Source organism: Osmerus eperlanus, chromosome 2 (genome assembly GCF_963692335.1).
Source record: "Osmerus eperlanus chromosome 2, fOsmEpe2.1, whole genome shotgun sequence".
NCBI lineage: Eukaryota > Metazoa > Chordata > Actinopteri > Osmeriformes > Osmeridae > Osmerus > Osmerus eperlanus.
The window spans coordinates 8,433,312-8,460,776 of record NC_085019.1 but is presented as its reverse complement, the minus strand read 5'-3'; the positions used below and the strand labels follow the sequence as shown (position 1 = coordinate 8,460,776).

The following is a 27,465-nucleotide window of genomic DNA, read 5'->3' as shown; positions in this document are numbered from 1 at the left end:
CATGAGAGTGTTGGAAAGGGAGGCCTTGATAAAATATCAACAACCGTCCAGACTCTATATCAAATCATATTTCAAATCAAATTGTATTTGTACAGTCGTTTTTCAAAGCAATGTCACAGAGGTCTTCCAATACGCCCATAGAACTGCAGTGAAATCACTTAAACCCTCAAGGAAGACAAGGAAAAAAAAACTGGAAAACTGTGCAAATGGACATTGAAACACAGAGTTCCAAATCAGTGCTCCGAGTTGGCGAATGTCAGTTTAGGCAGTGGTAGCCACAGGGCTGGGAAGTGTAGGATCAGCACATCACAGGATAGTCAGGTAGATGGACAGGAAAGGACCGGGAATTCTGCATGGTCCATCATAGGAGACCGATGTCCATTTGGAGACTAGGTCCAACATTGTCAGACCGGTGACCTGGCAGAGGTGGACAGCTCAACCCCTCACACCACAGGGGAGGAGAGAGAGGAGAAAGTAGGATTAGAGGTGAAGGGATTGATAACAGTTATATCAACAGTAAGGGTGAGGTCCACACCGGTTAATTGTGAACTAGTGCAGCAGTTCGGTCGTAAGACTATAAATAAGGGTTTTTGATGTTGCCCTAAACACCAAGACAGTGCCAGCCTCCCTAGATTGAAATGATAAGTCTGTTCCAGAGGACAGGGGCTCTGTTTAAGAATGTTCCCTCATTGTTTTTAGCTCGCAACACAATAACTCACCACAACACCCATGCAACATGCAATTACACACCTCAACCACTGCTAAACGCACAGTAACATACAAGATCAAATTTGCTTTTTTGGTCATTTCACAAGTTGTAGAGTACAGAAATATAAGTGTTCATAGGGTATTCAAATGAGAGGTCCACATCCATTGGGACTCCAAGATATTTGACAAGTTGACTTGGGGAAGCTTTGTTGCCGTCGAAGTCCAGGGTGAGATCGGACAGCTTCTTCCTATGATTTGGTCCAAAATGGGCACCTCTGTTTTATTAGAATTGAGTAAGAAAGTAGGAAATTGGCTGTCATCCACGTTCTTATCGGATTTGGCCCAAATTGATTCATTAATAATACTAAGCATGGGCGGTCCAATAATAAGGAGGAGTTCTTTACAAAGTTTGGTAGAAAGAAGGCAACTGGTGGGTTTAGATAATTATATTACCTTGAAGAACGCTTCAATAGAGATGGTATAAAGGAAGATTCTGTGTTCATGGTCATTTGTCTAGGACTAGTCTGTAGTGTGTCCCTCTGATTGCGTAGATTTTGCAGTCAAAGAATTCCAGAAAGTCATTAGGTGAGAGTTCTGCACTGACGCGGTGTGTACTTTTCTTTGTGAGGTTCGCTTTTCCTGCCATTTCTCTGCTGCCAATGACTGGAACAAAATACTAAAATCGCTGAAGTAGGAAACTTTTATCTTACTTAACTTTAACTATCAGCTTTCAGAGCAGTTTACTGATCGCTGTAGCTGTACACAACCCATCTGCAAAAAGCCCGTCCAACTACCTACATCATCCCCATATTGTTCATACTTTATCCAATTTTTTGTTGGTGGTGTTTTTTGTTTTTTTACTTATTACTAAATTGTCATTATTTCCATTCCATGGCCTATTTATTGCATCATCCCTATACTTAATTTGCATTCACTGTATATAGATATTTAATCTATTGTGTTATTTATTGAAGTTTTGTTTGTCCCATGTGTAACTATGTGTTACTGCTTTGCTTTATCTTGGCCAGGTCGCAGTTAAGTGAGAACTGGTTAAAAAAAATAAAAAATTCAAAATTCAAATTAGAATTCAGACTTGTGCTGGTTCTCTCTAATTACCTCTGAGAGATATTCTGATATGGTCCTGATGAGGGCTTGCGTGTACCCCAAAAAGGCTATCGTTCCAAGCCAGACGGAAAACCCCCAGTTTAGTGGTCGGTGAATTCTGTTCCAGAGTTTTTAGAGTGGACTTCGTCTGAGAGTGGGTTTCCTCTGAAAGACATGGAGCAAATCTTTCATCTTTTCTTTTCTTAGGTTGAGGTTTTTCCAACCTTATGTTCATCACAGCCGCAAGCTGTAGTATGATGTTGTCGCTAACAGTTATTAGCAATGCTAACGTATCCACATAATCTATTGATATCTGAATAACCATATTCAGATCATTAGTTTTAGCATTCAGTAATTTATTTGGGACATTGAGTGCTTCCATTGCTCCTGGTAATATAATTTCCAGGGTTGTGTTTGAGATTATGAAATGGCTAGGAATGGTTTTCTGACAACATCAGATAGTGTAGGATTGTGAATGTACGTGAGTGAAGATGAGTAGGTTGGATGGGAGTCCACCTTGGTGAAGCCTGTGGAATCAATGAGAGCAGTGATGGCTTTGTATAATAGATCCATTAGGTCATCCACATGAATGTTGAAATCTCCAATAATTAGGATGTTATGTATGTCAGAAAATCAGCAGCAAAATCAGCAAATTACTGTGGGAAATAGGGTATACAGGCCTGGGGGGCAATACAGAGTGTCTATACAATAGACTAGGCAGTAGACTTTAGAGTTAACACCAAAAACAATATACAGAGGAGTAGCCTCTACCTATAGCCATAAGAATCAAACAAAAATATGATCCACAATGCATTGTCCATTCTAAGTATATCAGGAAGGGTCAAATGAAATGTCCTAATTGGACCAATCTCCTTTTGAGTCCCAGCAATGACTGTATGCCCACTATAGGGGACATACATTAAAGGGGTCATTGACTGGGTTTTTTGGTTATTTCACACTGTTCCTTAAGGTCTCCGAATAGGGTATGTAACATTGGTTGGGCTGAAAATGGCCCGGGTGCTGTTCTATGCCCCCTGATGCTTCCTGTGAAATTGTCCCGGGAAAAAACTCTAGGTTTTCTGCTTTTATGGTATGCTCATGAATATATAGATGAGCTTCACGCTGATTGGTTGGTTTACAGCAGCGTTTTTTTTAATCATCCGCTGTTGTTGTTTTCGGAGCAAAAAATTATGTTAAGGAAGAGTGCCCGGCAGAACTAGCATTATCCTTGTGCCATTGCTTAGCGCAGGCATGCCGCTCTAAAGCCCCTCCCCCCACTACTCACGTCTATATCAATGCAACAGAGCTTACAAAAGGCACAATATTGATCTTTGCTGCTCTTAGTGGCAAAGTGGAGTTCTGAACTCCACGTAGGTTTGAAGGAGGTCTTTCTTTTTGGCATCTGAAAGCCTACGTGAGTGGTAAATTGCGACGGTGGGCAGGAAGGGTCAAAAAGGAGGACAAAAGGGCGAAAAGGAGGACACGCAACTGCGGTCCGGACAAAGGGCTGGAAAACCGGACTGTCCAGACGAAATCCGGACGTCTGGTCACCCTATACTACAGCTTGCGGCTGTGATGTACGTAAGGTCGGAACAGCACCTCTTTTCAGCAACAGCTTCATAGCAAATCCTGCTTTACATTGTCCCAGGTTTTCAAAACTGTCCTTGGTGAAATGGTTCGAGCAAATGTGTAATTGAGGGTCGAACTGCACATGGATCTTCTCATAGACAAACATTACAGCCCGTCGAGTGTTTGGTTCCTTGGGAAGACTCTGAAAAGTGTCAGCATTCCCTGTAAAGGCTGGAACACTGCATTTTCAATATCCTTGAAAAATTCAGTGGAAGTACAGTACTCAGGGAGTCAGATGGCTGAGCGGTTAGGGAATCGGGCTAGTAATCCAAAGGTTGCCAGTTCGATTCGCCGACGTGCCAAATGACGTTGTGTCCTTGGGCAAGGCACTTCACCCTACTTGCCTCGGGGGGAATGTCCCTGTGTACTTACTGTAAGTCGCTCTGGATAAGAGCGTCTGCTAAATGACTAAATGTAATGTAATGGAAGTACAAAGAAGAACAGCGCAGCGTGCAGCAAATTTTGGGGCGTGACAAAGGTACAGACCAGAGCCAAAAAAGGTGGAGCCACCGGACTAACGTCAGTTCAGTGGCTTTTTCAAAACCTACCGTTTTACAGCTAAATTTTTTAATTGTGAGATTTGCATAGGAAAGAGGTGTCAATGGACTTTGGGTTCACTGTATGTCCATTTTACCCACTGAACTGTCGTTATTCAACTGTGACAAGGTAAATTCGGTTCTGCAATCAATGACCCCTTTAATCTTGGTTTGAGACTAGTAACCTTGCACAGTACTCCATCATCGTCTGCCTATCCAGGGTCGGGTCAAGGTGGCAAGGCTCAAGCACCCCTAAATTTCATCTCAGCACCCCTAAAAATAATAATAATAAAAAAATGAAAAATATTATTGTTTATTATAATTTGGTGCTGGTAGTTCATGAAGAAAGGGACATCCTTAGTTTTTCATTCAATATTTTGCATAATAATAGTGGGGAGAGCTTTACAGACCCATCTTACATCATCTAGTAGAAACAATTTTAATACAATATAAAAAATGATGTCTATTGGATGTGTGTTAGCTTTACAGTAAGTGATGCTTTTGACTTTTGCTTTTTAAAGTAGTTCAACACAGGTAATCCTGTTTGTTTAAAAGTTTTTTTTATGATGTATGCTATACAAAAAATGTCTTTATGGTTAAAAGAACATGACATTGTTTACAAGAGCACAGATTCTACATAAATCTAGCCTCTTAATTTTGCTCTCACAGTGCACCAGATTCATGTGTTTAACTTTAAAATGTAATACATTTTCTTCCGGGGCAGTTATCCTTGTCACCTTTTTTACCCCTGACCTGTTTGCATGCCTGTTATTAGCAAGGGGGTTTAGCACTTTTGCAAAGGCACTGTATTCATGTCACATTCTCATTGGGGGCTTGAGCACCCCTAAAGGTCTGATCCTAGAATCGCCCCTGGTAAACTGTAAACATAAAACAAAATACTGCATTTCAGGTGGATGTCATACAAGAGGGGTTACAGTAATAAGGGTAGCGGAGTAATAATATGTGGTAAAATATAAGGTTAGAATTGAAATAGGGTTGTCAAACTGGGCCACACTGGGAAATGAGAATCACATCAGATCCCAGATATATATATAGCATAGTTTAGCATAGTTTTTCATAAAATCTCCCTAATCTCCCTGGTTTGGCTTTTTCCTCTCATATGATTAAACTTGACTTTACAGCTCATTTTGAGATTTGGCTCGAATAAACATATTTTGATGTAGCTGCCTCTCTCCAGTTCTGCAACTTTCTGTGTTCCCTCCCTTTCTTCTATGGCTCAATATCTCTGCTGGTTTAGTTGAATGGAAATGTATGCATGAATAGGTTGTAATTTGCGTCGTACCTATTCATTGGAAACGGATATCGTCTCATGGCAAACAAGACTCACAGGCTTCTTTGACTCGGTAAAGAAGTAGGCAGTCTCCCACCTCTACATTTTCTGCCAGCTTTCCTTTTTTTGTGTCGTTCTGTTACCTAGCTTGCAGGTGCACTGGAGACGTGCCCGTCTATTTTGTTTGGTGTCGCAGTTATACCACCGCAGCTAGACTAACTACAGCTCGGCGGGCCAAAATGTATTAAGTAGCCTACCTAAATTGACATGCGGGCCAAATAAAAATTCGCAATAGGACGGATTTGGCCCGCGGGCCTTGACTTTGACACGTGTGTTTGTGAGACAGTGGATAGGAAAAGGAAGCAGGAAGCACACATTGAGAGGGATGGGGGGGCTGAGGCCAATCAACAAACTAGGCTACTTAAAATTCACTGAAGCATTGGATTTACTCTGAGCCTGAATTTATTGGGGTTTTATAGTAAGAGAAGTACAAAAAATATCACAGTGATGACTATTTTGACCTCTGGGGGAAAGGGACGCAAGTCACAGTAACTTCTGGTAAGTGGTCAAAATCTGCTCTTCAAACTGATATTGTATTTTTTTAATTGAAAATGATTGTTTTAGAAAACTGAGGATAAAATTACACCAAATTTAAAACAGATCAAATCCAGATTAAGTCATCAGCAGTGCCTCTTGTAATCAGGATAATTTAGTCTGAACTGTAAAATGCTTGTAAACTAATTCCTGTTACTCAAAAAAAATAACAAAATAACAATATAAATACGGATGAATCAAGTAGGCTAACGTGGATTAGTCATTGCACAAGATAAAGGTGTGAGGCATGTATCAGACAATACACTGTGATGGTGCTTTTGACTACTGGGGAAAAGGCACCATGGTTACAGTCATATCAGGTAAGAAATACAATTTAATCAAGTGGGGTATATTACGTGAATCACGTTGATATTATAGTAAATTAAATGACTAAATGACTAAATGTAATGTAAATGTAATGTAAATAAATAACGAAATAAATAGCATAGGTGCCTACGTTTATGCCAACACAAACACCATGCCATAACGCATGAGAATAAGCTTCATGATACGACAGGCTCAACATATTAGTAACAGTTGAATTTATAGTTTTTGTGCTGAGAATGTATGGGTTATTGACACTGTGACTACGCTTTCGACTACTGGGGAAAAGGCACTGTGGTTACGGTTGCTTCTGGTAAGAATATCAATTCAGAAAAAAATATTTCAAAATTAAGCTATATGGCGAAATATTTGACGATGACTTTTAACATAGCCTGATATTTTCTTTTCATCAGACTAACGGTAACAGCAAATTAATGTATGGAGACAGTCCAAGTAGCTATTGTAGGCCTACCTAAAATTTAAATGCACTTAGGCCTACTTATACTTATGTAGTCTAAAGTAACCTATTAAACTTACTTTTTTGTATGCTTTGTATGGGTTTGCGCTGTGATAGCTTATGACTGGGGGATAAACGGACACTAGCCTATATCAGTCAATTTGGGCTAGTCCCGTAACTATGCCTAATTAATAACGTAATTAAAAAGGCCCTATGCGTCAATCATCTATGAATAGCCTATTATTATAAATATCAAGATCTAAAAGTAGAAATTTCTTTTAATTTTCTCGAGCTACAATGGCAATTATAGGCTACTAAAATGTAATGCCTATGGCCATCAAACGATGAGTAGCCTAAGGACACAACGGTGCAGTCTCATCAGATTCGAAAAACATTTAATTCAATAATTGTCATAAAGACCGTTAGACTTGTGTTTGTTTGTTTCTGTAATATCTAATGTGTGAAATTTGTGAGGCAAAGTTGTGGTGATTGTAAAACATTTCTATTCTAGGCTCTCCAACTGCCCCGACTGTGTTCCCACTGGCACAATGTGGCTCCGGAACCGGAGCTATGGTGACTCTGGGCTGTATTGCCACCGGTTTCACGCCGGCCTCTTTGACCTTCGAATGGACCGATGCAAGCGGAACAGCCATGACGGACTTCGTTCAATACCCGCTTGTACAGAGCAACGGAAAGTACTCTGGAGTCAGTCAGATACGTGTTCGGAGGGAAGACTGGGAATCGAAAAAGAAATTCCAGTGTGCTGTGGATCATTCTACTGGTAAAAAAAGTGCTGGGATTGAAAAAAAAGGTAAGATAGGCTTTGTTTTTATGAACGTTCTAATAGATCAGTCTCATAGGCTAATGGATGGATAGATGTGCTGATATATAAAACATTTAGTGACTGTCACTCTGAAGTATATCTCATGAACGTGTAGCCATATAGAGCAATTACTTGGGTAATATGGATTATTATTAGCCTACATTAAATTAATACAAATGAACGACTTAAAATATTCAATCAAATTGAAAGCCTGAAATTGGCTTGGGTTTTATCTAGGCAACATAATTTAGCAGAATGTGTTTTTTGTGTAATATTGTGTCAGTTGCCGGGACATAAAGTGTCAATCGCCTATTATTGCTATTAGACTACATGATTTATTAAATGTGTTCCTGCATTCTCTAATAAATGTATCTTGAAGCAACATAGCTGTGCTTCGCGAAAAGTAGATAACAGTAAATAGGCCTAAGTAGCTAAGCCTCGCAACCGCATGCCTAGGCTACTTAATGTTATATACAAACAATTCAAAGAAAAAAAACTGAAAACTAATAAATCTGATGTGAAATCTGAAAAAAGGGATCATCATGATCGTAAGAAATGGAACTATGAAAAGATGCGTAATGCTGCAGGATCGTAGCAGACATTCCACTTGTTTCTTAAATGTTAGAGTTGCAAATAAAGTTCTGTCGAATTGCCAGTAGACATCATTAAAACAAATGATTGACGACAAAACCGAATATTTGAAGTTCAGTCAGGCTGCCTAGGTGCCATGCTAATTTAAGGATTGAAGATGCTCGCTACTTTGGGGAGCTGCTCATCATTTTCTTTCATGTTGGTTTATCTGTGAAATGTTGAGGTCTATCTGCTTTCAGCTGCCTGCGTTATCGCTTTATTTCAACTCTACAATTATTAATACTGTCTATTTAATATATACACTGGGAATTTGTAACCCCCCCCCCTCCCGTGAATCTGTGAAAAATATCCTCTTTATCGTGTTGTCATGTTCCTCTTTGGCTTCTGCAAGTTTTCCAGCTTCTGCATACATATATGTGTTTGTTTTTCAGTTGAATTCCTGCAGTCTCCGTCTCTTTACATAATGGCCCCCTCAAAAGAGGAGATACAAGACAATAAGACGGCTTCCTTCGCCTGCTTTGCCATTGACTTTTCACCCAAAAATCACGAGATCAAATGGATAAAAAAGCAGAATGACTTAGAGATAAATTTTGAGAAGATATCTGAATTCAGCACAACTTTTGAGACTAAAAGTAATGAAGGGAAAACTCTGTACAGAGCGGCCAGCTATCTCCAGGTCAAAGACACTGACTGGACAGATGCAAATGTCAAGTTCACATGTGTCTTTGACCCCAAATCTGCACAATCTCCAAAGCAAGAAAAACTGGTGAAGTATTCAGGCCCAGATGGTAAGTTAAACACATTAAAATATCTCTTTCTTGATTAATTTTCTTTTCATGTCACCATGCCTGAAACACCAAACACTAGTATTTGGTCCCTTTTCTATAGTTAAATAAAGATATTATCAGGCTATTAACTTTAAATAGCTGTCATTGCAATGACATATAGGCTACATAGCACTCTCATTAGTATTCCGCTTTTAAGACTTCATTTTATTACTGATATAAATCAGTAGAAAGACGTACAACACAGGAATAGCCAACACAATCCTATTGTGTTGATGTGGTCACATATAGCTTAGCTGATAATATGATAATATCTCTATACTTTCTCAACAGGTGATTTGGAATGTCCTAAGGCAGACATTCAGATAATCCCCCCTTCAGCAGAGGATTTGTTCCTCCAGAATGAGGACCCTAAAAACAAGAAGGTTCAGCTTACATGTCAAGTCACACAGAAAGACACCAACTGCTTGAAAAATGTTACATGGGAAGATAATAAAGGAAATCCACTTACAAGTCTGAAGGAAAATAATATCGCCAAGCTACTCATTCCATATGAAGAGTGGAAAAATGGTACAGGATTTCAGTGTGTCGCAATAGACAACCTTGGCGATAAAGTCGAGAAATTGTACAGGAGAGAAAACGGTAAGACAATTGTTTTTCTCACGATTTAGCAGAATTTACTAAATGTTATTTGTTGTGTGAAATTCAATGTTTCCACTTCTTTGAAAAAGCTTGTGTTTCATAATAAGGAAAATGCCCACTTTGTGAAATGTTTTTTTTTTGCAACTTAGAGGCACAAGTAGGTCTCTTTTAGTGCTCAGACAATTCTCACTGCAGAATTAAAGCTGGTTTCCTTTAACTCCATTTGAATAGAAGGTTGACGTTGAAAGTATTTAGATGGAATTTGCATAGATGTTGTACATTATCTAAAGCACATATCCACCACCCTCTTATTGGTAGAAAAGATGGTTTAACTGTTCTCTCACACTTCTAGGAGGAATATGGCAGCGTCCATCTGTTTTTCTCCTGGCTCCAGCAGAAAAAATCAACAGTGATGTGACCCTGACTTGCTACGTCAAAGACTTCTACCCTAAAGAGGTCGTAGTTGTATGGCTCATTGATGATGAGCTTGTGTCAGACAGTTCAGACAAGTTCTCGTTCAACACCACATGCGTTATTGACACAGGCAACACCTACTCTGTCTACAGTCAGCTCACTATGAAATCTGATGTGTGGATGAAGAATGATCTAATATTCAGCTGTGTAGTTTACCATGAAACCATTCCCAAGACAACAAATATGCTTGTCAGAACCCTGGACAGCACCTCAAACAAACCCAATCTTGTCAACCTCAATCTAAACATCCCTTCCTCCTGCAAAGCCCAGTAGAGGTTGTGTTGTGTGCTATGTGTGTCATACTCTGCTTATTGTGTTTGTTGTCTATGAAATTACATGTTTTATGTATTTTAAGTGCAGTATCAAAAACAAAATAAAAAGTTGAATTCATAATTATGTTGATTTATGTCTTGTGCTGTTCCTGTTTCTGGACTCCTGCCCTTAGGATAGTGTTAGGGAAAGTTAAGTTATGTGGTGTATCTGTAGACAAACTCTTACCAGAGTAGATTACACCTGAATATTGGACTATGCAAAACACAGATTAAGTGTTCCTGGTCATGAATTCCTTCTAACTTGACCAGGTGTAGGCATTCAGTGTAGGCATTCAGTTGCAGTAGCAGTTAAAATAAAGTGACTAATTTCATGAATTAAAAGCATACCTTTGTGCAAGCTTACATGCATACATTTCCATTCAACTGAGGGAAATAACATCCTTATGACCCAATTAGTTAATGGATATTATTTTACAACCATACCATTTAAAGTCTGTCTCACAGTTCAGCTATTGGCCTCTTGTTCTACTGTATGTGATCTATGTAGTGCCCTGACCTATTGTCCTGCCATATATGTACATCTGTTTCCTCTACTGGGCTACGTCTCTGGAATAAACCACAAATTCAGATTGTCAAGAGGAAACTCACTCTGTACATTTTTACCAAAGCAAGTCAAGGTCACCCTCACTGCTGGTTTGTAAGTTTCATAATCTAAAATCTGCAAAAAATGCAGAATATCCATGCCCTAAAACAAAACTGATATGGTCATCAAGGAGTGTTTGAAATGAATGTGCTGAGTTCAAACCTTACTGCTAATTTCTATTGGGTAGTTAACCAGTATAGAACTGTCAAGACTACTGAATGACAAGATTTCCTCTTCACAGAGTGTCTCATACAGACAGACTGTCCATGTAGCAATGACATGGACACAGAGAGAGACAGCATGGGAGCAGCCCTGACCTTCATCATCCTCTTCCTCATTACTCTGTTGTATAGCATTGCAGCCACTGCCATCAAGGTAAGGATTCAAGGAATAAAGAGAACATAATAAAGAACGGACTATATGGTAAAAATATGACACCAAAATATAATTTCTTGTAGATTGATCAATGAAGACTGTTGTACTAACAGTTGGATATATAAAAGATGATTAGTGTCTATGTTCTTCTGAATATAATTCTTCATTTTGCTTATCATTTCAGGTCAAATGAAGAAACCACAGACAATAAATGTGTGTTCACTTTCTGTTTGTGATAATTGTTCATGTAATGGTATTCAGATAATTTGATAGTCATTTCAGCAATAGTTGCAGAACTGTAAATTTGAATTATGTTTTAATCCATATAAATAAAGGTTGAGGGAAAAAACTTTTAGCCTTTTCTGTATCTCTTTATTTGTCATGATTCTGATGATTATGGAAAATAAATGCTAAGTATTTTACGTCTTCAATGTGAAAATAAATTATACTGGACAACATGAAATATAAATGATGTAACTTACAAAAAACAAACTTTAAATGGTTCAGGAAAAATTAAATGAACACTCATTTCCATTGCGGGCCCTACCAGAAGTAACACCTGGATTTGCAAATGCACTGTTGCCCCCAAAAACCTTTCACTTCTCTTTTTCAGTACTTAGGGTTTTTTCTGGTGCCAGAATCTTACACAACACTTCCCCTTATTGCATTTTCTGTTCACTGAAGCTTGTCTTTCTCGAACATCTGTGTGACAGCTTTCCAAGTCCACTTTATTCACGCCACCTAATGTGGACGGAGTAAAAAAACACACATTGAAATGCTTCTAATTGACGTTACAAAGAGAATGAATGTGTAGTTTGTCAGCAAAATGCTTCACTTATGTATGAATTCAAAAGGACATATCAACATGGTGATTCCTTACTTGACAGCTTCCTTCTTTTCTTTCATTATTTATGTGTTGAATCAGTTCAGCGTGTTGTCACACCGAACATGACCCTATATCCCATCTGGAACGATGACAATGGGGACTCACAAATCAGCCTCCTCTGCACCTTGAGTGGATTCTATCCAGATGATCTGAGAGTGGAATGGTTACAGGATGGGAAGGTCGTTAGAACCTCACCAGTCCAGAGGAAACTACAGAGTGTTGAAGAAAAGGAAAAAACATTCAGCCTAAGCAGCCAACTTGAGTTGGACATTGACAAATGGACTCAGGGGTCAAAGTTTCAGTGCAAAGCTTTTCAAAGAACAACTAATTTCACAAAAACCACTAGTATTTGCTCAGGTGAGTCTCTCTGTCTCTTTCATATGTATGTCTATGTCTCTCACCCTCTCTGACTAATCATTCTTCCCTTTGATGCTCTACACATCTATCTCCAGGCCTCTATTTATAAATCCAAATGGAAAAACATGTACAATATTGTCTCTCTCATTTTCTTGTAGCCCACCTTTATTCTACTTCTCCTGCCATTATTCTGGAGACCCCCAAATTCAGGACCGTGATGACCCATAATGAGGTTACAGTTACATGTGTGGTCCAAACTCAGTATGACGCCAACATCTCCTGGCTTCTGGATGGAAATTCCAGCAGCAGTGGCTCAGTGACCCAGACCAGAAACACAAGCCAGAGTATCAGCAGCAGCCTGAATGTTTCCTCCAGCCAATGGAAGAACTTAACCACTATAACATGCAAAGCTGAACATCAATGCTTAAAATCCGCCCAGACGACAATCAGCTTGACAGGTAAGAATCAACTAAATGAGATCATGTGTATCAATAATTATAATTAGGGTAAAATACGCACAAATACCTAACCATTTACATTTTGCATCTCATCATTCTGTCGAATATTTTTTGTCCCCCTCTCTTTATATAATGCTGCCCAGGGCTGCCAGAAAGTGATCCCTCAGTGCAGATCAGAAGGACTCTTCCAGATTTACTGAAGGGTGAAAGTGCTGTGCTGGAGTGTCACGTGACACAACTCTCTTCCCATGACCTCTACATCACCTTTCAGGTTGATGGTGAAGATTTTGGGGAGAAACAATTTGTTGAAATGTCAGCTTCCAAAGACCTTCAGTCAATAACCAGACGTGTCACCGTCCCTGAGCAACACCGGCAGAGAAACAGCACTTTCACATGCAAAGTGAACCAGGGCTTCTCTAAAAACTGGCAATCTATGTCAACTGGAAAAATATTTGGTGTGTAACCCTTCGTAGCACTTTTCAAATGTGTTTCCTTGTGTAAAATTGATACTTATACCCTTTTTCTGAGGTTCATTAACGGTTTAGAGGTTCATATGACATTGTTCCTTTATCCTCAGGTGACCCATCTATGGAACTTCTTCTAGCTCCTCGTGAGGAGGGAGGCTCAGGGAAGCAGACCCTCCTTTGTAATAGTGAGGGCTTCAACCTTAAGATCAGGTGGCTTTCTGGGTCTGTAGAGAAGTCTTCAACAACCAGTGAGACCAGGATAAGTGAAGATGGACGATCTTTTGTGAGCAGTTTCATCACAATTCCTCAACAAGAGTGGAACCAGGGGTCAGAGTTCACCTGTGAGGTCAAAGATTTCAAGAAAACAATCAACAGAACTATCAATATGTGTGCAGGTAGACTGTCATGTTCTAACAATTAGTCTTGATTCTAAAAACAACTTTTTTTCAAAAATGGCAACACATGAAGAATACACACACAACCATGTATCTACATAGAAATACTTACAGTATAGTAACAACATTGTAGGTACATAGGAACGGCTATATTGTTACACTTTCTACACACATACAATTTTGGTATAGGGGAGGTTGTTTTTAATCTAATCTAAATATAAAGTGTTGCCAAAAACATATAGAATAAATCATTTAAATAACAACTGAGTTACAGCACCACATTGAGAACTGAATATCATACTTAGGAATTGTAGTCACACAATTATGCTAGATCAATCACATGGGATTCTGAATAGGAGACCATCTGTTCTTTTCTCAGTATCTCCAACTTCCTCTCAGAAGGCTGAAGTGTATATCCAGGGACCCCCTTTCCAGAAACTATGGACAGATATACCGGTGCCCATAACCTGCCTGTTGGTGGGTCAAAATCTTGGAGACTTCTCTATGGGCTGGAAGGTTGGTGGATTGACAAACCTTGGATTTTCTCACCAACTCCTGGACCACAACAATGGTACACAGACTGTTGTCAGCATTTTGAACGTGTCTGCGACCACTTGGCACGCTCACAAACGTGTATCCTGCGAGGCAAAGCACCGCTGCTCTAAACAGGGGCACGAAGAGCATATTAGTAAAACGAGAGGTAACGCAACACATAGTATTTGATGTCAACCATGCTATTTGTATTACAATGATTTTTGATTAATTGATTTAAGGTCTCACAATTGAGTTATTTTCATTTCTATCCATTAGATGCCAAGCCACCGAAAGTGAAAATAGTGACACCAACGGACCTGGAGTTTGGCAACGTCACACTGCTCTGCCTAGTATCTGACTTCTACCCATCAGAAGTCATGGTGTTTTGGGTACAGAATGCCAACAGGTTACATTCATCGAATTACACCAGTAGCTTTCCAGCCCATGACACAAAAAGCAGCAGTTTCTTCCTGATCAGCAGACTGAACATAGCTCAGCCCCAGGAAGACCAGGGTTCCACCTATTCTTGTGTGGTCCAACACGAGTCGTCCAATACCCCAGTCAAAAGCTCCATAAGGAATGTATTTGGTGAGTGGACTAAAACAAACAAAAGTACTACTCTGCAATCTACCCCCCAAAAAACACAAGCCTTGGGATCACATTGTTTCATGAGTACTGCTGTGGAAATGGTGTTTAGGTTCAGGGTTTGTAGAAGTATAAGATAACCAGCTGAATAGAAGAACACAAAAAGAATAAGGACCAGTTCAAACTCACGGTCATGGTAGCAAAGTCTTTCTCTGAGGCATAAAGGCCAGAGGACGGTTTTCAAAGTGATTAGAGAAAACAAAAAAGCAGTCACAGTTGTTCGTTACACCCTCAATCAGACACTACATCATAGACCTGTGACTGTCATCAGTGCACGTTATAGGTTACATTAGGAATGCAACAGATAAATACAATAGCTGATCTACTGATTGTGATGAACATAAGCACTTAAGAAATCCGATTTCTCCCACAGCACTATGGCCTGTGAATCATAATGTTAACTTTAACATCACTTGACTCATTATAGATTTTCTAAGGGTAAACACTGTTGACCACTTCCACTTTTTTGGACATACCCCTGAATAAGTACTCAAGTGACCAGAGATATTGCATTGATTTTTGTAGTTGTAGTAACAGCCGTTTTCCACTAGATGGTACTAAAAGGTTGTCATTTGACTTTGCTTGGATGCAAGATAGTTTTCAGTTTTAGAAAGAGCTGCCTATGACAATCTAAAACGACATTGGCCGGGTTTCCCAGATTCGTTAAGAAGCTCTTAACGCTAAGAGCTTCTTAGGAGCGTCTTGGAAACCCGGCCATTGTCATTATGGAAGTGATGATTTGAATAGCTCTCTGTGCCTACTGACTAAAAATCTTTCTACCTTCCCTTTCTGCTCAATTCTTGAACTACAACCTTCAACCCATCAATAAGAATGTTTGGAATCTGTCTATATACATTATGCACCGTTGCCATTCTTACATACCCCCCCTCCGTCACTTGTCTCCTCCATTCCCTAGCCTCAGTGACCCCCAGCGCACCAACCGCCAACCTCCTCCAGGGTTCTGGAGAGCTGGTGTGCCTGGCCTTTGGCTTCAGCCCTGCACCCATCAACATCACCTGGCTGCTTGATGACCTCACTGAGCTCTGGAACCACAGCACCTCTACTCCCTACAGAGGACCCGGGGGGAAGTTCATTGTCAAGAGCCAGCTGTTTCTGCCTGCTCAAAATTGGTTACCAGGGGCAGTGTACACCTGCAGGGTGAAACATTCCACCATCACGTTGACCCTCAACATATCCAAACCAGGTTTCTGTTTAATTTTTATAACCCCCCCACAATACCAATGAACAGGTAAAAAAAGGTGAAACCACTACCCTGTGATAAGTACCGGAGTGATAGTAACCAAAACCACGTATGCAGCCAAAACAACTAATAAAAACATGCACATTATGGCTCCTACAAAGGGTTTGGGTTGGATTTACTAAAGTTTAAAAAAACATACTATTCAAATCACTTTTTCTCCCCCATCCTCTGTTCAGAGATTCTTGAAGAGGCTGTTTACTTTGATGAGAACAAACATGTGCCTATTGTGCTGGACATGACAGAGGACAGTTGGTACATGACGTGCATATTCCTCACCCTCTTCCTTATCTCTCTTCTCTACGGGATCTTAGTCACTCATGTAAAGGTAAGAGGGATCAATTCAGTTAATGGTCTGGTCTACCTACAGTTGTTGAAATTAGACAGTAGAGATCTGGTCTTTTTTTAATTTGTAATCAATTTGGCCATGTTTAATTTAAACTCACTTCATTGCCAATTTCAGTGTAATTACACTACAGCCGGTGTTGTGACATCAAGCATTGTACAAATTGAAATGTCAAAATCAAAATGTCATACATGTCTAATTTTCTATACTTATCTTTGCAGACCAAATGATGACTTCAGACCCTGCAGAACATCAATTTAATTGATCAATAATTTGTTGAGATATAGCTTAGTAAAAATTATGCCAAATATCATTGCATATTGTTTGAATTGATGTGATTGTGCACTTGATTACTGTTTGTTCTGATTGCTTCTGTTCTTTGTTACAGTTTTCTGCTTAATATGGCTACAAATAAAACGATTATTAAAATGTCATGCCATGCTGTTTGATATTAGTACACAGAAAATTTTTACAAACCATATTTTGTTTTAATTTAGTTACAATATTTATATATATATACACATACACTGTCACTGAGTAATAAGAAATCACAACATAAAACATGTTGTTCCACTGCAATACCAACATATTCCACTAGAGAGTGCCATGTTATTGAAGTGCATTTAGCCATGGGAAGCGGTTTCCCATGTGAAAGGCTAGTCATGTGTAGCCATGGGTACTGATCTGTATGCAGATGCTCACAGGTCACAATTCAACTGGAAACATTAAATGACTAGGATTAGCCATTAGCTTGTATATTTGGGGGGTATACTGTATGTGTGTGTGTGTGTGTGTGTGAGGGGGGGGGGGTATGTGGAGGTATGTGTGTGAAAAATAAAGAAAAATAAATGAGAGATAGGAAGATCATGAAAATGTGAATGCTTGTCCAACATCTGTGTGTTTGTGAGTGTGTGAGCATGTGTGTGCCTACCTAGTGGGTTTTAAGGAATTACATCTGGGAGGGACAACTCAGCTCTTCTACTTTTCGATTGGCTGTTTCTTGTCTGATTTGGCAACAGCAGTATCCTGATTGGCTTAGCAGCCTATGGCTGAGGTCCAGAGCTGTGATGCTGTTGCTGGGACAGAGTCATAACATCATGCCAGCCAAAGTACCAAGCAGAATGGCGATGGGGAGGGAAGGCATGGAGCCCAGCAGGCTGCCTAGAAGCCTCTCTATCTCTGTCTCTCTGTCTGTCTCTCTCTGTCTCTTTGTCTCTCTCTGTCTCTCTATGTCTGACCCACTCCCCTTCTAAATAACTAACCATGAAACCAGAAATAATCCCACAACATGCTCACCTGATTGGACACAGACAAATGACAGACATTTAACTGCCAAATCATTCCTATTATTGTTTTCAACATTATCATTGTCAACAACAACATAATCATTGTGATAATTATGAGCCATCAAAAGTCAATCTTCATCGTGGGTATAATCAACTCCTCCCCTATGCTTGTTATGCTCACCTAATCTATGATTTGCACAAGAATGATTCCTTCTTCCTGGTGCATGTACACTACTTAGAGGTCTCTGTGCCTACACTTTTTTTTTTACTTTAATTACATTGTAGCCCAAAGGCATTATGCTTGTTGTATATCTCCTGCAAAATTACATTATGTTGAATTCCTAAAGCTCACCTTAATTTGATTTAAACATTTTGAAGGGAAATTCATCTTCATATTAGAAATTGTAACAAATTGTATTGGTCTACAGTATGTAGGCAATAGCATTTAGCTTTGAGGCAGGTGACCCAAGTTCACTTACAAGCGAGAACATGACATGATGCCAACCCAAGCCTTTACCTACAGCTTTAGGTGCCTATGCCTGAACCTAACCTGTGCTCGTTTTCATTGAAGATCGTTCATGTAAACACAATCGTCACATGTTGTGGAATAGGGATGGATATAACCCCACGCAGTAGCTAGCTACCCAACCAGCAAAGTAAAATGTATCCAAGTTAAACTCAATTTAGTTAAACCCAATATCCAGTTAAAATATGCTCCAACTCAGGTAAATCAATGGTAAGATCAAACCCAGGAAAGGCCATGAAGATAGTTATTCAACAACACCTGAAACACAAACAGGTTACAGAGGAAAAATCATCAGTTGTACACTTTTAGGTTTGTTGTAAGATAAACAAATTGTACTCAGCAGGTAAAAGTGAACAGATTCCCTTCAAAGTATATTGTCCTCCAGGGCTGATAGTTTCACCAGAGGTCCACCTGTACAACCAATATATTTAGAGCTACAGCATATTTATCTATGACAAGTCGCTCTGGATAAGAGCGTCTGCTAAATGACTAAATGAAAAATGACTAAATGACAAACTATACTGACTCTATACTCTTGTGGAAAATGTATTCATGAAAAAGCATTAAACCCAAACATGAATTGTATTCATTCCGTAATATGTTGTGTCAAATACTGAGGTCTTTGCTTATATACAATATATATATATATATATATATATATATATATATATATATATATATATATATATATATATATATATATATTAATGTATGCAGAATTGTAATACTCGCTACAGAATATGCACAATATGTTTTATGCCCAAACATAAATACATATAAATTAATGTGAGCGTGTTGAATGCTAAATTACTGTATTTGATTAACACACGTGTTTAATAAGAGTGTACGCCTCCTATTATTAACAGAGGTATTTTGGTATTTGATTGCATGGTTTGTTGTAGTTCTGTAGACGTTGAAAGTTCATTGGTATTTTATGCGCGCACCAGGTTCACCTAAGTTAACAGTCTAGACACACACACCCCCACGCACGCAAGCACACACGGCCTACTTTTTATCGCTCGCACACGGGGAGGCAGAGAAAATGAGAGGCCTTTTTTGTTCACTGTCTGATGCGGTTGGTGTGCCAATGCGCACACTCCACGCCGTGGGATAGGTCTCCCCAAATTGAGGCTGCGCTCGAGACGATCATGCGATTTGCCTGTCTCCATCTAGCGCGTTTGATCGGTTGCTCTGAGCTCTACAGTCTCCTGGGACGTTGTAGTTACATACTGTCCTCGATAACTCTGTGATCGGTGTCTCGCCATAGCCCACAATGAATGGCTGCCTGTAGTAAAGGAAAAGCGAGGAGAGCGCTGCTACCGAAGTCTCCTCTATTGCAACGGTTTCTAAGCTAGCGGTGAGTGTGTGCCGACTGCCGGGGTCGTATAAGGATTCAGGGGCGAAAGAGGATGTCCGAATACACTGTGGTGCCCGCGTTCCTAGATGGCATAGTAATTTGGGGCTGATAAAGCTAATGAACGTTAGCGTCTTGAATGTCTTAGTATGAAGACTTTTGTTTAGGAAAGGGTTGGTAGAGTTACCGGCCGCGTCACTTTAACACATTGCTTCTAAATCTGCGTATTCTTTTCCATGTGCACAAGCACGACTCAGGAAAAAGTCCGTCTTACAAAAGTTTTTCTGTTAAAGACACGTAACTTTCAAGTTTACGTTACAAGTCTGCCAGGCTGACATCCGTAATCATTTTGCGGTAGTGATTTATTTAGTCTGTGTTTAGGTTTTATCGCGAAGTTGATCGGAAATTAACTGTTGGCATGATTACCAAGCTAAATAGCTAGCTCGTCTTGTCTGTCTCCTACCGCCACCCCCCACTCCGTGCCGCACTGGTTCCGTCTGGCTCGCCCTCAGCTGCTGCGTGTCCTGGGATGACCTGTTGATGTCGGTAAAATGGAGAATGGCAGGGGGAGCGATTTCCCCATCCCAAAAATATTTAAATAAGTTAGGTAGCGGACGTCGCGAAAAAACTGTGAAAATTCTATTTAGAAAATATTATAATAAATCGCTGTATTTGATTCCGTGCACTGTCGCGAAAGCATAGGATATTAAGTGCTTGTGAGAGTAGATGGTGCGCTGGGGCGAACCCAAATTATTTTTGCAGGGCTTGCTGTTAGCTTGTTAGCTTAGCTTCCTGTCAAGCAGGCCTGCGCGGTGTGCTCGAATGGGAAACGAACCTTACAGTGCTAAAAGATAGCTTGAGCGACAAATGTGAAAATTATCAATCTGAGGTCTTGTCATTACTTGCGCGCTTTGACGCCACGGAAACCTGCTTCTTTACCAGGCGGCAACGCTCACTGCCATCCTCCCTCGACCCCGGGCCGTGCCAGTGAAGCACTCCAACCGGGCAGACTGGCACACTGCGCGGCACGGTCACCCCGGTGCAGCTACAGCTTTACCGACCCAGTTTGATCCTGCATCCCGTCTGGTCAAACGCTACCAGGGTGAGACAGACGTGAAGTATATACCCATATTAACGTCGAAACATGACATTCTAATTAGCATTAGTAAAATAATTAAGTTTTTCCAAAAGACAAGGGGAAAAAAATCTTTGCTCGAGAGATGCAATCAAATGTGAGGAGCATTAAAACCAGGAAATGCCTAGAGAGCTGTACTGTGCCAGCCTGGTCTTCCAATGTCAATAGCGAACTACTTTGTGCATATTTTTTAACAGTTGATGTCGACAGTTTACACTATAACACAGATGCATAGACTAGCTATTAACTCAAACTTAAATTCTGGCAAAACATTCCTCAGGCTCCTTGGTTTTATGTTGTAGGCACGATTGACCTAATTTCCCCCCTCCATGGCTTATGTGGTTTGTATGAAATCAGCTGGGCAGTGAGCTAGGCTACTTTGCTGCACTTTCACCTATATATTTGTTAACGTTGGAGATTACTTTTCCTTTGGGACAGCCCCATGTACAAGTCCCCCTTCTTCATCTCAATCTCTTTCTGCCTTTTTACCCTTTCTCTCTCACACAGGCCAAACTGCAACACACCCCACTTTCATTCTTGTCTCTGCGTTGCTATGCCCTGCCAAACTGTAAACAAGCAGTATTGTCTAAGTGTGTGTGTGAGAGTTTCTTTATGTTTGTTTGGTTTTGTGTGTGTGCTCATCTGGGTTTTTGTGTGAGAGAGCTTGAGAGAGGGAGAGACAAAGGGAGTGTTTCTTTTTACCATGGAGTCTGGCTTGATCCCAGATGAAGCAGTTTGGATATGATGGTCTGCTTACTGCAGGCTTAATCTGCTAATCAGACTTAAATTGGTAAAATCATCTGAAGTGCTCATAGAGTTGGCTTTGAACTCAGTGGCCAGCGTGGTTAATTGTCAGTGACACTAATATGTCTGTATGTGTCTTGCTTTACTTGGGTTTATGTACATGTTTTGTGTGCTCTGATAGCAAGCGGACACAGCTGTGCGTACTGATTCATATGAATATAGGTAGCTTGACGTACTTATCAGTGTACCAGTAGTTGTTTATTGTCAATGTGGGGTTTGATGAGGTGGCTTTAAACTGTACAGTGGGTGTGGTGGAAGTGTTGCACAGTAATGGGTGCATCTCAATCCTAGAAAAGCCTCCCGTCATGGTTTTCTTTATACATATCCTGAGCAGACAAAAAGACAGGACAAGATCAACACAGCATTGAGATGCACTCTGTGGATATATGGCTTATAAAATGTTACTGTGACCTTTGAGATCTAGATTACAGTGTTTATTATGAGCTGGCCGATGATACTGTTTTTAGAGTTCATGAAGTCTATTCACTGTGAACCTGCACTATATAGCAATACAGTTTTTCTTTTGGTAAACACTTTAATGAAGCTTGAATAGCAGAGACAATGTAAAATCAAGGCAGGAGTGCATGTTAGTAGTTTTGAATAAACCAAGGGATCAATAAATACAGAAAGTTCACTATGTAGCATAGATTTTAGCGAATTAATTGGATGCATGTCAATGCGCTATGAACATAAACACGATTCAGATCAAATCTATCAGGGGTGTTAAGTCCGGGTCTTCAGGGTCCACTGGCCTGTATGTTTCCCTGCTCCAACACACCTGATTCAAAGGAATGGGTTGTGATCAAGCTCTGTGGAAGCCTGATGATGGCCATTCATTTGAAAAGGGTGTGCTAGAGCAGGGAAACATCTCAAACATACAGGACAGTAGACCCCAGAGGACCAGGATTAAACACCCTCTGAAATAGATGATGAAAAGATGGCAAAAAGATGAGCCCAAGGTTGACGCAAGCTTCGTCTACTACACGTCAGAATCTTTACATGGTACTTCAGAACTTGACATGGTACTTGCACATATGATAACGTGTATATAGTGTCGTTTTATCAGCCTACGTTTCAATCAGGGTCCTTTTTATTCAATGATCCTTTAGTGTAGTACACACAGAATTTATCAGAAGTGTTCCCGTGATGTGTTTTCAGGAGGCGGCGCTGTGTTGGGTGAGGTCAGCTGACTGGGTTTCCTCCGGGTGTTTGAACTGGGCCCCGGCGCCCCTCCATTTAACATACTCTGGAATTGTCATTCAAATAACACTGTTGACCTCGCTCCTCTTTCTCCTCCTCTCGTTTTCCCTTGCTCTGCCTCACTCGATCCGCCTCTTTTCTCCAGACCCCCTAAGGTGGTGTGCGCAGGCGCACCATGGCCCAGACCCTTCAGATGGCGATCCCAAACTTCGGCAACAACGTCCTGGAGTGTCTGAACGAGCAACGTCTCCAAGGGCTCTACTGTGACGTGTCCGTGGTTGTCAAGGGACACGCCTTCAAGGTGGGATGTCCAGAGATAGTTTTTCGATACGTAGCAGAGGGAGCCTTCTTATAATCTGTCCATCATTCAAAGCATCCTCCCACTTCTGATAGGAGCTTAGTATGAGCGGCACATAGATGATGATCTATCCTTGTGTTTGTACATTCATCTCTTGGATGGTCTGGTGAGTGTTGAGAGAAGAACAGAAGACGTCCTCTTTTTATTCATTTCTTTTCATTTTTTTTTTATGTAAAATTGAGGTCCTTCTGCTCTTCTAACATCCGAAGAAACATTTTGAAGCATTTCCGTGCTCCCCCAGGCCCACCGTGCTGTGCTAGCGGCCAGCAGCTCCTACTTCCGAGACCTGTTCAGCAGCAGCATCAGCAGCACAGCGGGGAAGAGCCCTGTGGTGGTGGAGCTGCCCCCGGCTGTGCAGCCCCAGAGCTTCCAGCAGATCCTGGCCTTCTGCTACACCGGCCGCCTCAGCATGACGGTTGGAGACCAGTTCCTGCTCATGTACACCGCCGGTTTCCTCCAGATCCAGCAGATCATGGAGAAGGGGACCGAGTTCTTCCTCAAGGTAGGGCTGCACACCAGCTTGGGAGGAGTTCCTGGAGGTGTGGATCTGAGATTTTTTTACCATCCACCTCGGGGATTGCCGTACCTGCACTTTAAATGCTTATGAATGCTGTGCCCCCCCCCCCCCCCCCCCCACACACACACACACACTTTCCCAGGTGTCCTCCCCCAGCTGTGACTCCCAGGGCCTGCATCCAGAGGAGGCCCCATCCTCCGAGCCCCAGAGCCCTGTCACTCAGACCGGCTCGGGCGGGGCTCGTCCTGCTGCCTGCCTAACGCCCCTCCCCCTGGTGTCCCGGGTAAAGACTGAGCAACAGCAGCAGCAGCCGCCGCCGCCCAGCCAGCCAGAGGCCTCGCCCTACTCCGTGGTATGCACGCCCGTGGCCAAACGCCTCTGGGAGGGGAGCAGCAGTAGAGACGGGGCGGGCTCGGGTGGAGGAGGAGGGATTAGGAAGGCCGCGCGCTTCTCCCAGGAGGCAGTCCGTGGCAGTGCCATACAGAGTCCTGGGGCTCTGGGCCTAGCCATGGGCATGGGGGCCAGTGGGGCTGTGGGGATGGGGGTCTCGGGGGCCCACAGCAGTGGCACTAACGGCAGCTCGGCGGGTTCGGGCAACGTCACGTCGGAGGGCGCCAGCCCGGGCACCATGAGCGCCTACGCCAGCGACTCGCCCATCAGTTACCACGACGAGGAAGAGGAGGAGGAGGTGACTGACGAGAGCACGGAGGAGCAGTACAGGCAGATCTGCAACATGTACACCATGTACAGCATGCTCAACGTAGGCGCCACAGGTACACTGTGTGTCTGTATGTTTGTAAACGTGCATGCACGTGTATGAATGTCTTCCAAGGCCGCCAAACTGTTGATGCCCAGAGGATGTATTCAGTATTATGATGTGTGTGTGCGCCCGTGTATGCGTTTCTACCAGCAGGTGAGCGTGTGGAGGCCCTGCCCGACCACACGGAGACTCGGGGTCGCATGCGAGGTCGCCAGGACCTGTCATCACTCCCCGCCGAACTCGTCACTCAGATAGGCAACCGCTGCCACCCCAAACTGTACGAGGAGGGAGATCCTGCAGAGAAGTTAGAACTGGTCTCAGGTTGGTGGGAGGGGGCAGCGGGGGGTGGTGGTAGCGAAGCTATATTGTGCACCACCTCGTACCACACTGTACTATTGGTCTGCCCCACATCGTACTCCCAGGTTGGGAGTGGTCAAATGACGCACACGACATACCACCATCCTCCTCTCATTGCCCTGGTATAAATCATTTGAATGTTTGCTTGTAGAAATGGATGTGTATGTTTGCCGGTTGGCTGACATGATGGTGATGGTGATGGTAATGGTGTGTGTTTAAACAGGTACGTGTGTGTTCATATCAAGAGCCCAGCTGATGAACTGTCATGTGAGTGCAGGGACGAGACATAAGGTGCTGCTCAGGAGACTGCTGGCTGCCTTCTTTGACAGGTAAGTGTGTGTGTGTCTGTGATGGTCCCTGCCAAACTTCACCTTGGGATGTGGAATTTGTCTGAATTCAGACGATAAAATATGGTGGAGTATAGAGAAGAAAAAAATTAACACTGATATTTTGTCTGACTTAATGGTGTGCAAGTCCATCTAGTAAAGATGCTGCACACTTTTGCAAAACACGTCCCACTATTGTTTCTCTACTTTCAGGAACACTCTGGCCAATAGTTGTGGAACAGGTATACGGTCTTCCACTAATGATCCCAGCCGCAAACCTCTGGACAACAGAGTGCTTCACGCAGTCAAATGTGAGTGTGGGGTGGGGTCGTAGGGTGGAATACTGGAAATCCCTGCTGCTGGCAACATTACAGACACAGTCATCTGGTGGTGTGAAACGGCAGCGTGCATCCTTGTCCTCTCTCCATCACCTCTTCGTTCTCTCTCATCCCGATTCTCTTCCTCTCTTTATCACTGTTCCTTGGGTCCCTTCGCAATTAGGGTTGCAAAGGGTGGGACATATCTGGAAACTCCAGAAGCTTTCCTTAGGGAGTTAAGCTAGGCAATTTTGTAAATACTCCAAGTTTAAAGGGAATTGATTTTAAATTGTAATTGTAAGTAATTTATACAACCTATCATATATAAAAATCAACATATTGTTCGGTCATAAGTAGACATGCATGCAAACTAATGATACATTTTTTAAATGTTTTTTATTACTTATTTGTGGGCAGAACTTGAATCGATCATTTTCATTGAAAATATATTTTTTGAAAAGATGTAGTCCTTGGGCTCAAATGCAGTAGTGTGGCTTCAATAGTCCTGCTGTAGTGTGCAGGATTCTAGAAATGATCTGTGCATGTGATGGAGGAATGCATTTTGCATGCAGGGGGTGCGGGCCCAATAGCCCTGCAGGAAATAGAGTGCTGGGTGCATGTGATTGAGGATTGAGGAATAGGCAGGGTAGAAATTCAACTGAATTTCAACCAAGATTATGCCATTATCTTTTCCCAACTGCATTTAGGTTCCCTGTTATAGGCTAACTTAGAGGCAATTTTATAAATTTCCAGTTTATTTACATTTATTTGCGTATATTCCAGATAATTCCCACATATTCCCTTTAATTCTCATGGAAAGTTTCCAACTTTGGAAATGCCAGAACATTTTGCAACCCTTTTCCCAACCTGCACTTTCTATTCTGTGCCTGTCTGTCCTTATCCAATTACCCTTCTCTGTCTCTCTCCCTCCCCTAGTCTACTGCCAGAACTTTGCCACCAGCTTCAAGGAGAGTGAGATGAATGCCATAGCCGCCGACATGTGCACCAATGCCCGGCGGGTGGTGAGGAAGAGCTGGATCCCCAAGCTGAAGCTGCTGATGGCGGAGAGCGATGCCTACTCAGCCTTCCTTCCCGAAGCCGTCAAGATGGAGGATGACGGCCTGGGGGCGGAGCCTAACTTTGACCCCGTCTCCCTGGAGAGCGGGGCCGATGTGGAGGCAGGGGGCCCCACGGGTGAATCGCTGCAGGCAGTGGGTGGGGATGGTGGTCCATTGTTTTAGCGTGGGGGGCAGTTATTGGGTTAGTTGTGATGTGGCAATGCCCCTTACTTGTAATTGCTCCATCTTCTACCATCCCCCTCAGCCTGACTGCTTGAGCCTCTTTTGACCTTGCTGTCCCAACGTGTGGCTCTGGGAGGTTGATATTGCAAGCAGGTGGAACCACAAAGTTGGCGCTTATGATCTTCCTAGTGTGAAAGACCAGACCCTGAAGGTCTTTTGCTTGCTGGATGTTGATCCAGTAGTGAGTGATGGGGAGTGGGGAAAGGTGGGGAAAGGGGAAGAGGGTTCTGTTTTTCACTGAACTCCCTTGAACCTTTTAGTTTTTGTCGGTGTTCACTCAACCCCCAATTTGAAATACATTCCTTGAAGTTGAGGGTGGAGGTTGAAGGACTAAGGGGAGAAGTCCCGGCACTGAATATAAATGGGCAGTGCCAGCGTTGCTCTAGTGCAGATGATGTGAGGGTGGTGGTGGGGATCCCCTATTCTTCCCTGTGCTTTCCCCTCCGCAGTACACCTTACTCCACTCGCTCCACCTCAATAGTATTCCAACCCCACCTGCTTCTCCCTCTGACCAGAACAAAATTGAACCTCCATTTACAAAAAAAAAAAAGTATTGTGCATTTTTTTTTCTGTTTCCCATTTTGCTCATTTCAGCCCTATATGCTTGTAGCATGTTCAAAATGAATGGAG

General features: G+C 41.9%; 2 protein-coding genes across 5 annotated transcripts in view; both read left to right on the top strand.

Annotated features, from left to right (window-relative positions):
- Positions 1 to 17,026, top strand: part of ighd (immunoglobulin heavy constant delta) — a 75,968-nt gene extending 58,942 nt beyond the window's left edge. The window contains exons 2-12 of one of the 2 annotated variants that reach the window (XM_062450901.1): positions 5,774 to 5,826; positions 7,155 to 7,454; positions 12,174 to 12,491; positions 12,650 to 12,949; positions 13,093 to 13,404; positions 13,527 to 13,811; positions 14,191 to 14,511; positions 14,622 to 14,933; positions 15,907 to 16,194; positions 16,428 to 16,576; positions 16,816 to 17,026. In XM_062450901.1, the coding sequence (XP_062306885.1) occupies positions 5,774 to 5,826; positions 7,155 to 7,454; positions 12,174 to 12,491; positions 12,650 to 12,949; positions 13,093 to 13,404; positions 13,527 to 13,811; positions 14,191 to 14,511; positions 14,622 to 14,933; positions 15,907 to 16,194; positions 16,428 to 16,576; positions 16,816 to 16,824 (2,647 nt within the window). In that variant the 3' untranslated portion in view covers positions 16,825 to 17,026. Of the gene's footprint in view, positions 1 to 5,773; positions 5,827 to 6,131; positions 6,183 to 7,154; positions 7,455 to 12,173; positions 12,492 to 12,649; positions 12,950 to 13,092; positions 13,405 to 13,526; positions 13,812 to 14,190; positions 14,512 to 14,621; positions 14,934 to 15,906; positions 16,195 to 16,427; positions 16,766 to 16,815 lie in introns of those variants that run through there. The other variant, XM_062450910.1, reaches the window with a different exon arrangement.
- Positions 17,027 to 19,506: 2,480 nt separating this feature from the next.
- nacc1a (nucleus accumbens associated 1, BEN and BTB (POZ) domain containing a) lies at positions 19,507 to 27,465 on the top strand. 3 transcript variants are annotated; one of them, XM_062450883.1, is made up of 9 exons: positions 19,507 to 19,763; positions 20,703 to 20,862; positions 23,045 to 23,200; positions 23,499 to 23,759; positions 23,917 to 24,547; positions 24,685 to 24,855; positions 25,115 to 25,220; positions 25,431 to 25,528; positions 26,471 to 27,465. In XM_062450883.1, exons 3-9 carry the CDS (start codon positions 23,075 to 23,077, stop codon positions 26,773 to 26,775), a joined length of 1,698 nt encoding a protein of 565 aa, XP_062306867.1. In that variant the 5' UTR covers positions 19,507 to 19,763; positions 20,703 to 20,862; positions 23,045 to 23,074; the 3' UTR covers positions 26,776 to 27,465. The 3 variants fall into 3 exon arrangements, with proteins under 3 accessions (XP_062306867.1, XP_062306857.1, XP_062306874.1); XM_062450873.1 differs by lacking the exon at positions 20,703 to 20,862 and having other exon boundaries at positions 19,508 to 19,763; XM_062450890.1 differs by lacking the exon at positions 19,507 to 19,763 and having other exon boundaries at positions 20,309 to 20,862; positions 24,688 to 24,855.

Excerpts from the sequence above, each read along its gene's own strand:
- nacc1a (XM_062450883.1), top strand. The coding sequence starts at position 23,075 with ATGGCCCAGACCCTTCAGATGGCGATCCCAAACTTCGGCAACAACGTC. Across the intron at positions 25,221-25,430 it reads CTGGCTGCCTTCTTTGACAG|GAACACTCTGGCCAATAGTT; the intron begins GTAAGTGTGTGT and ends CTCTACTTTCAG. Across the intron at positions 25,529-26,470 it reads AGTGCTTCACGCAGTCAAAT|TCTACTGCCAGAACTTTGCC; the intron begins GTGAGTGTGGGG and ends TCCCTCCCCTAG.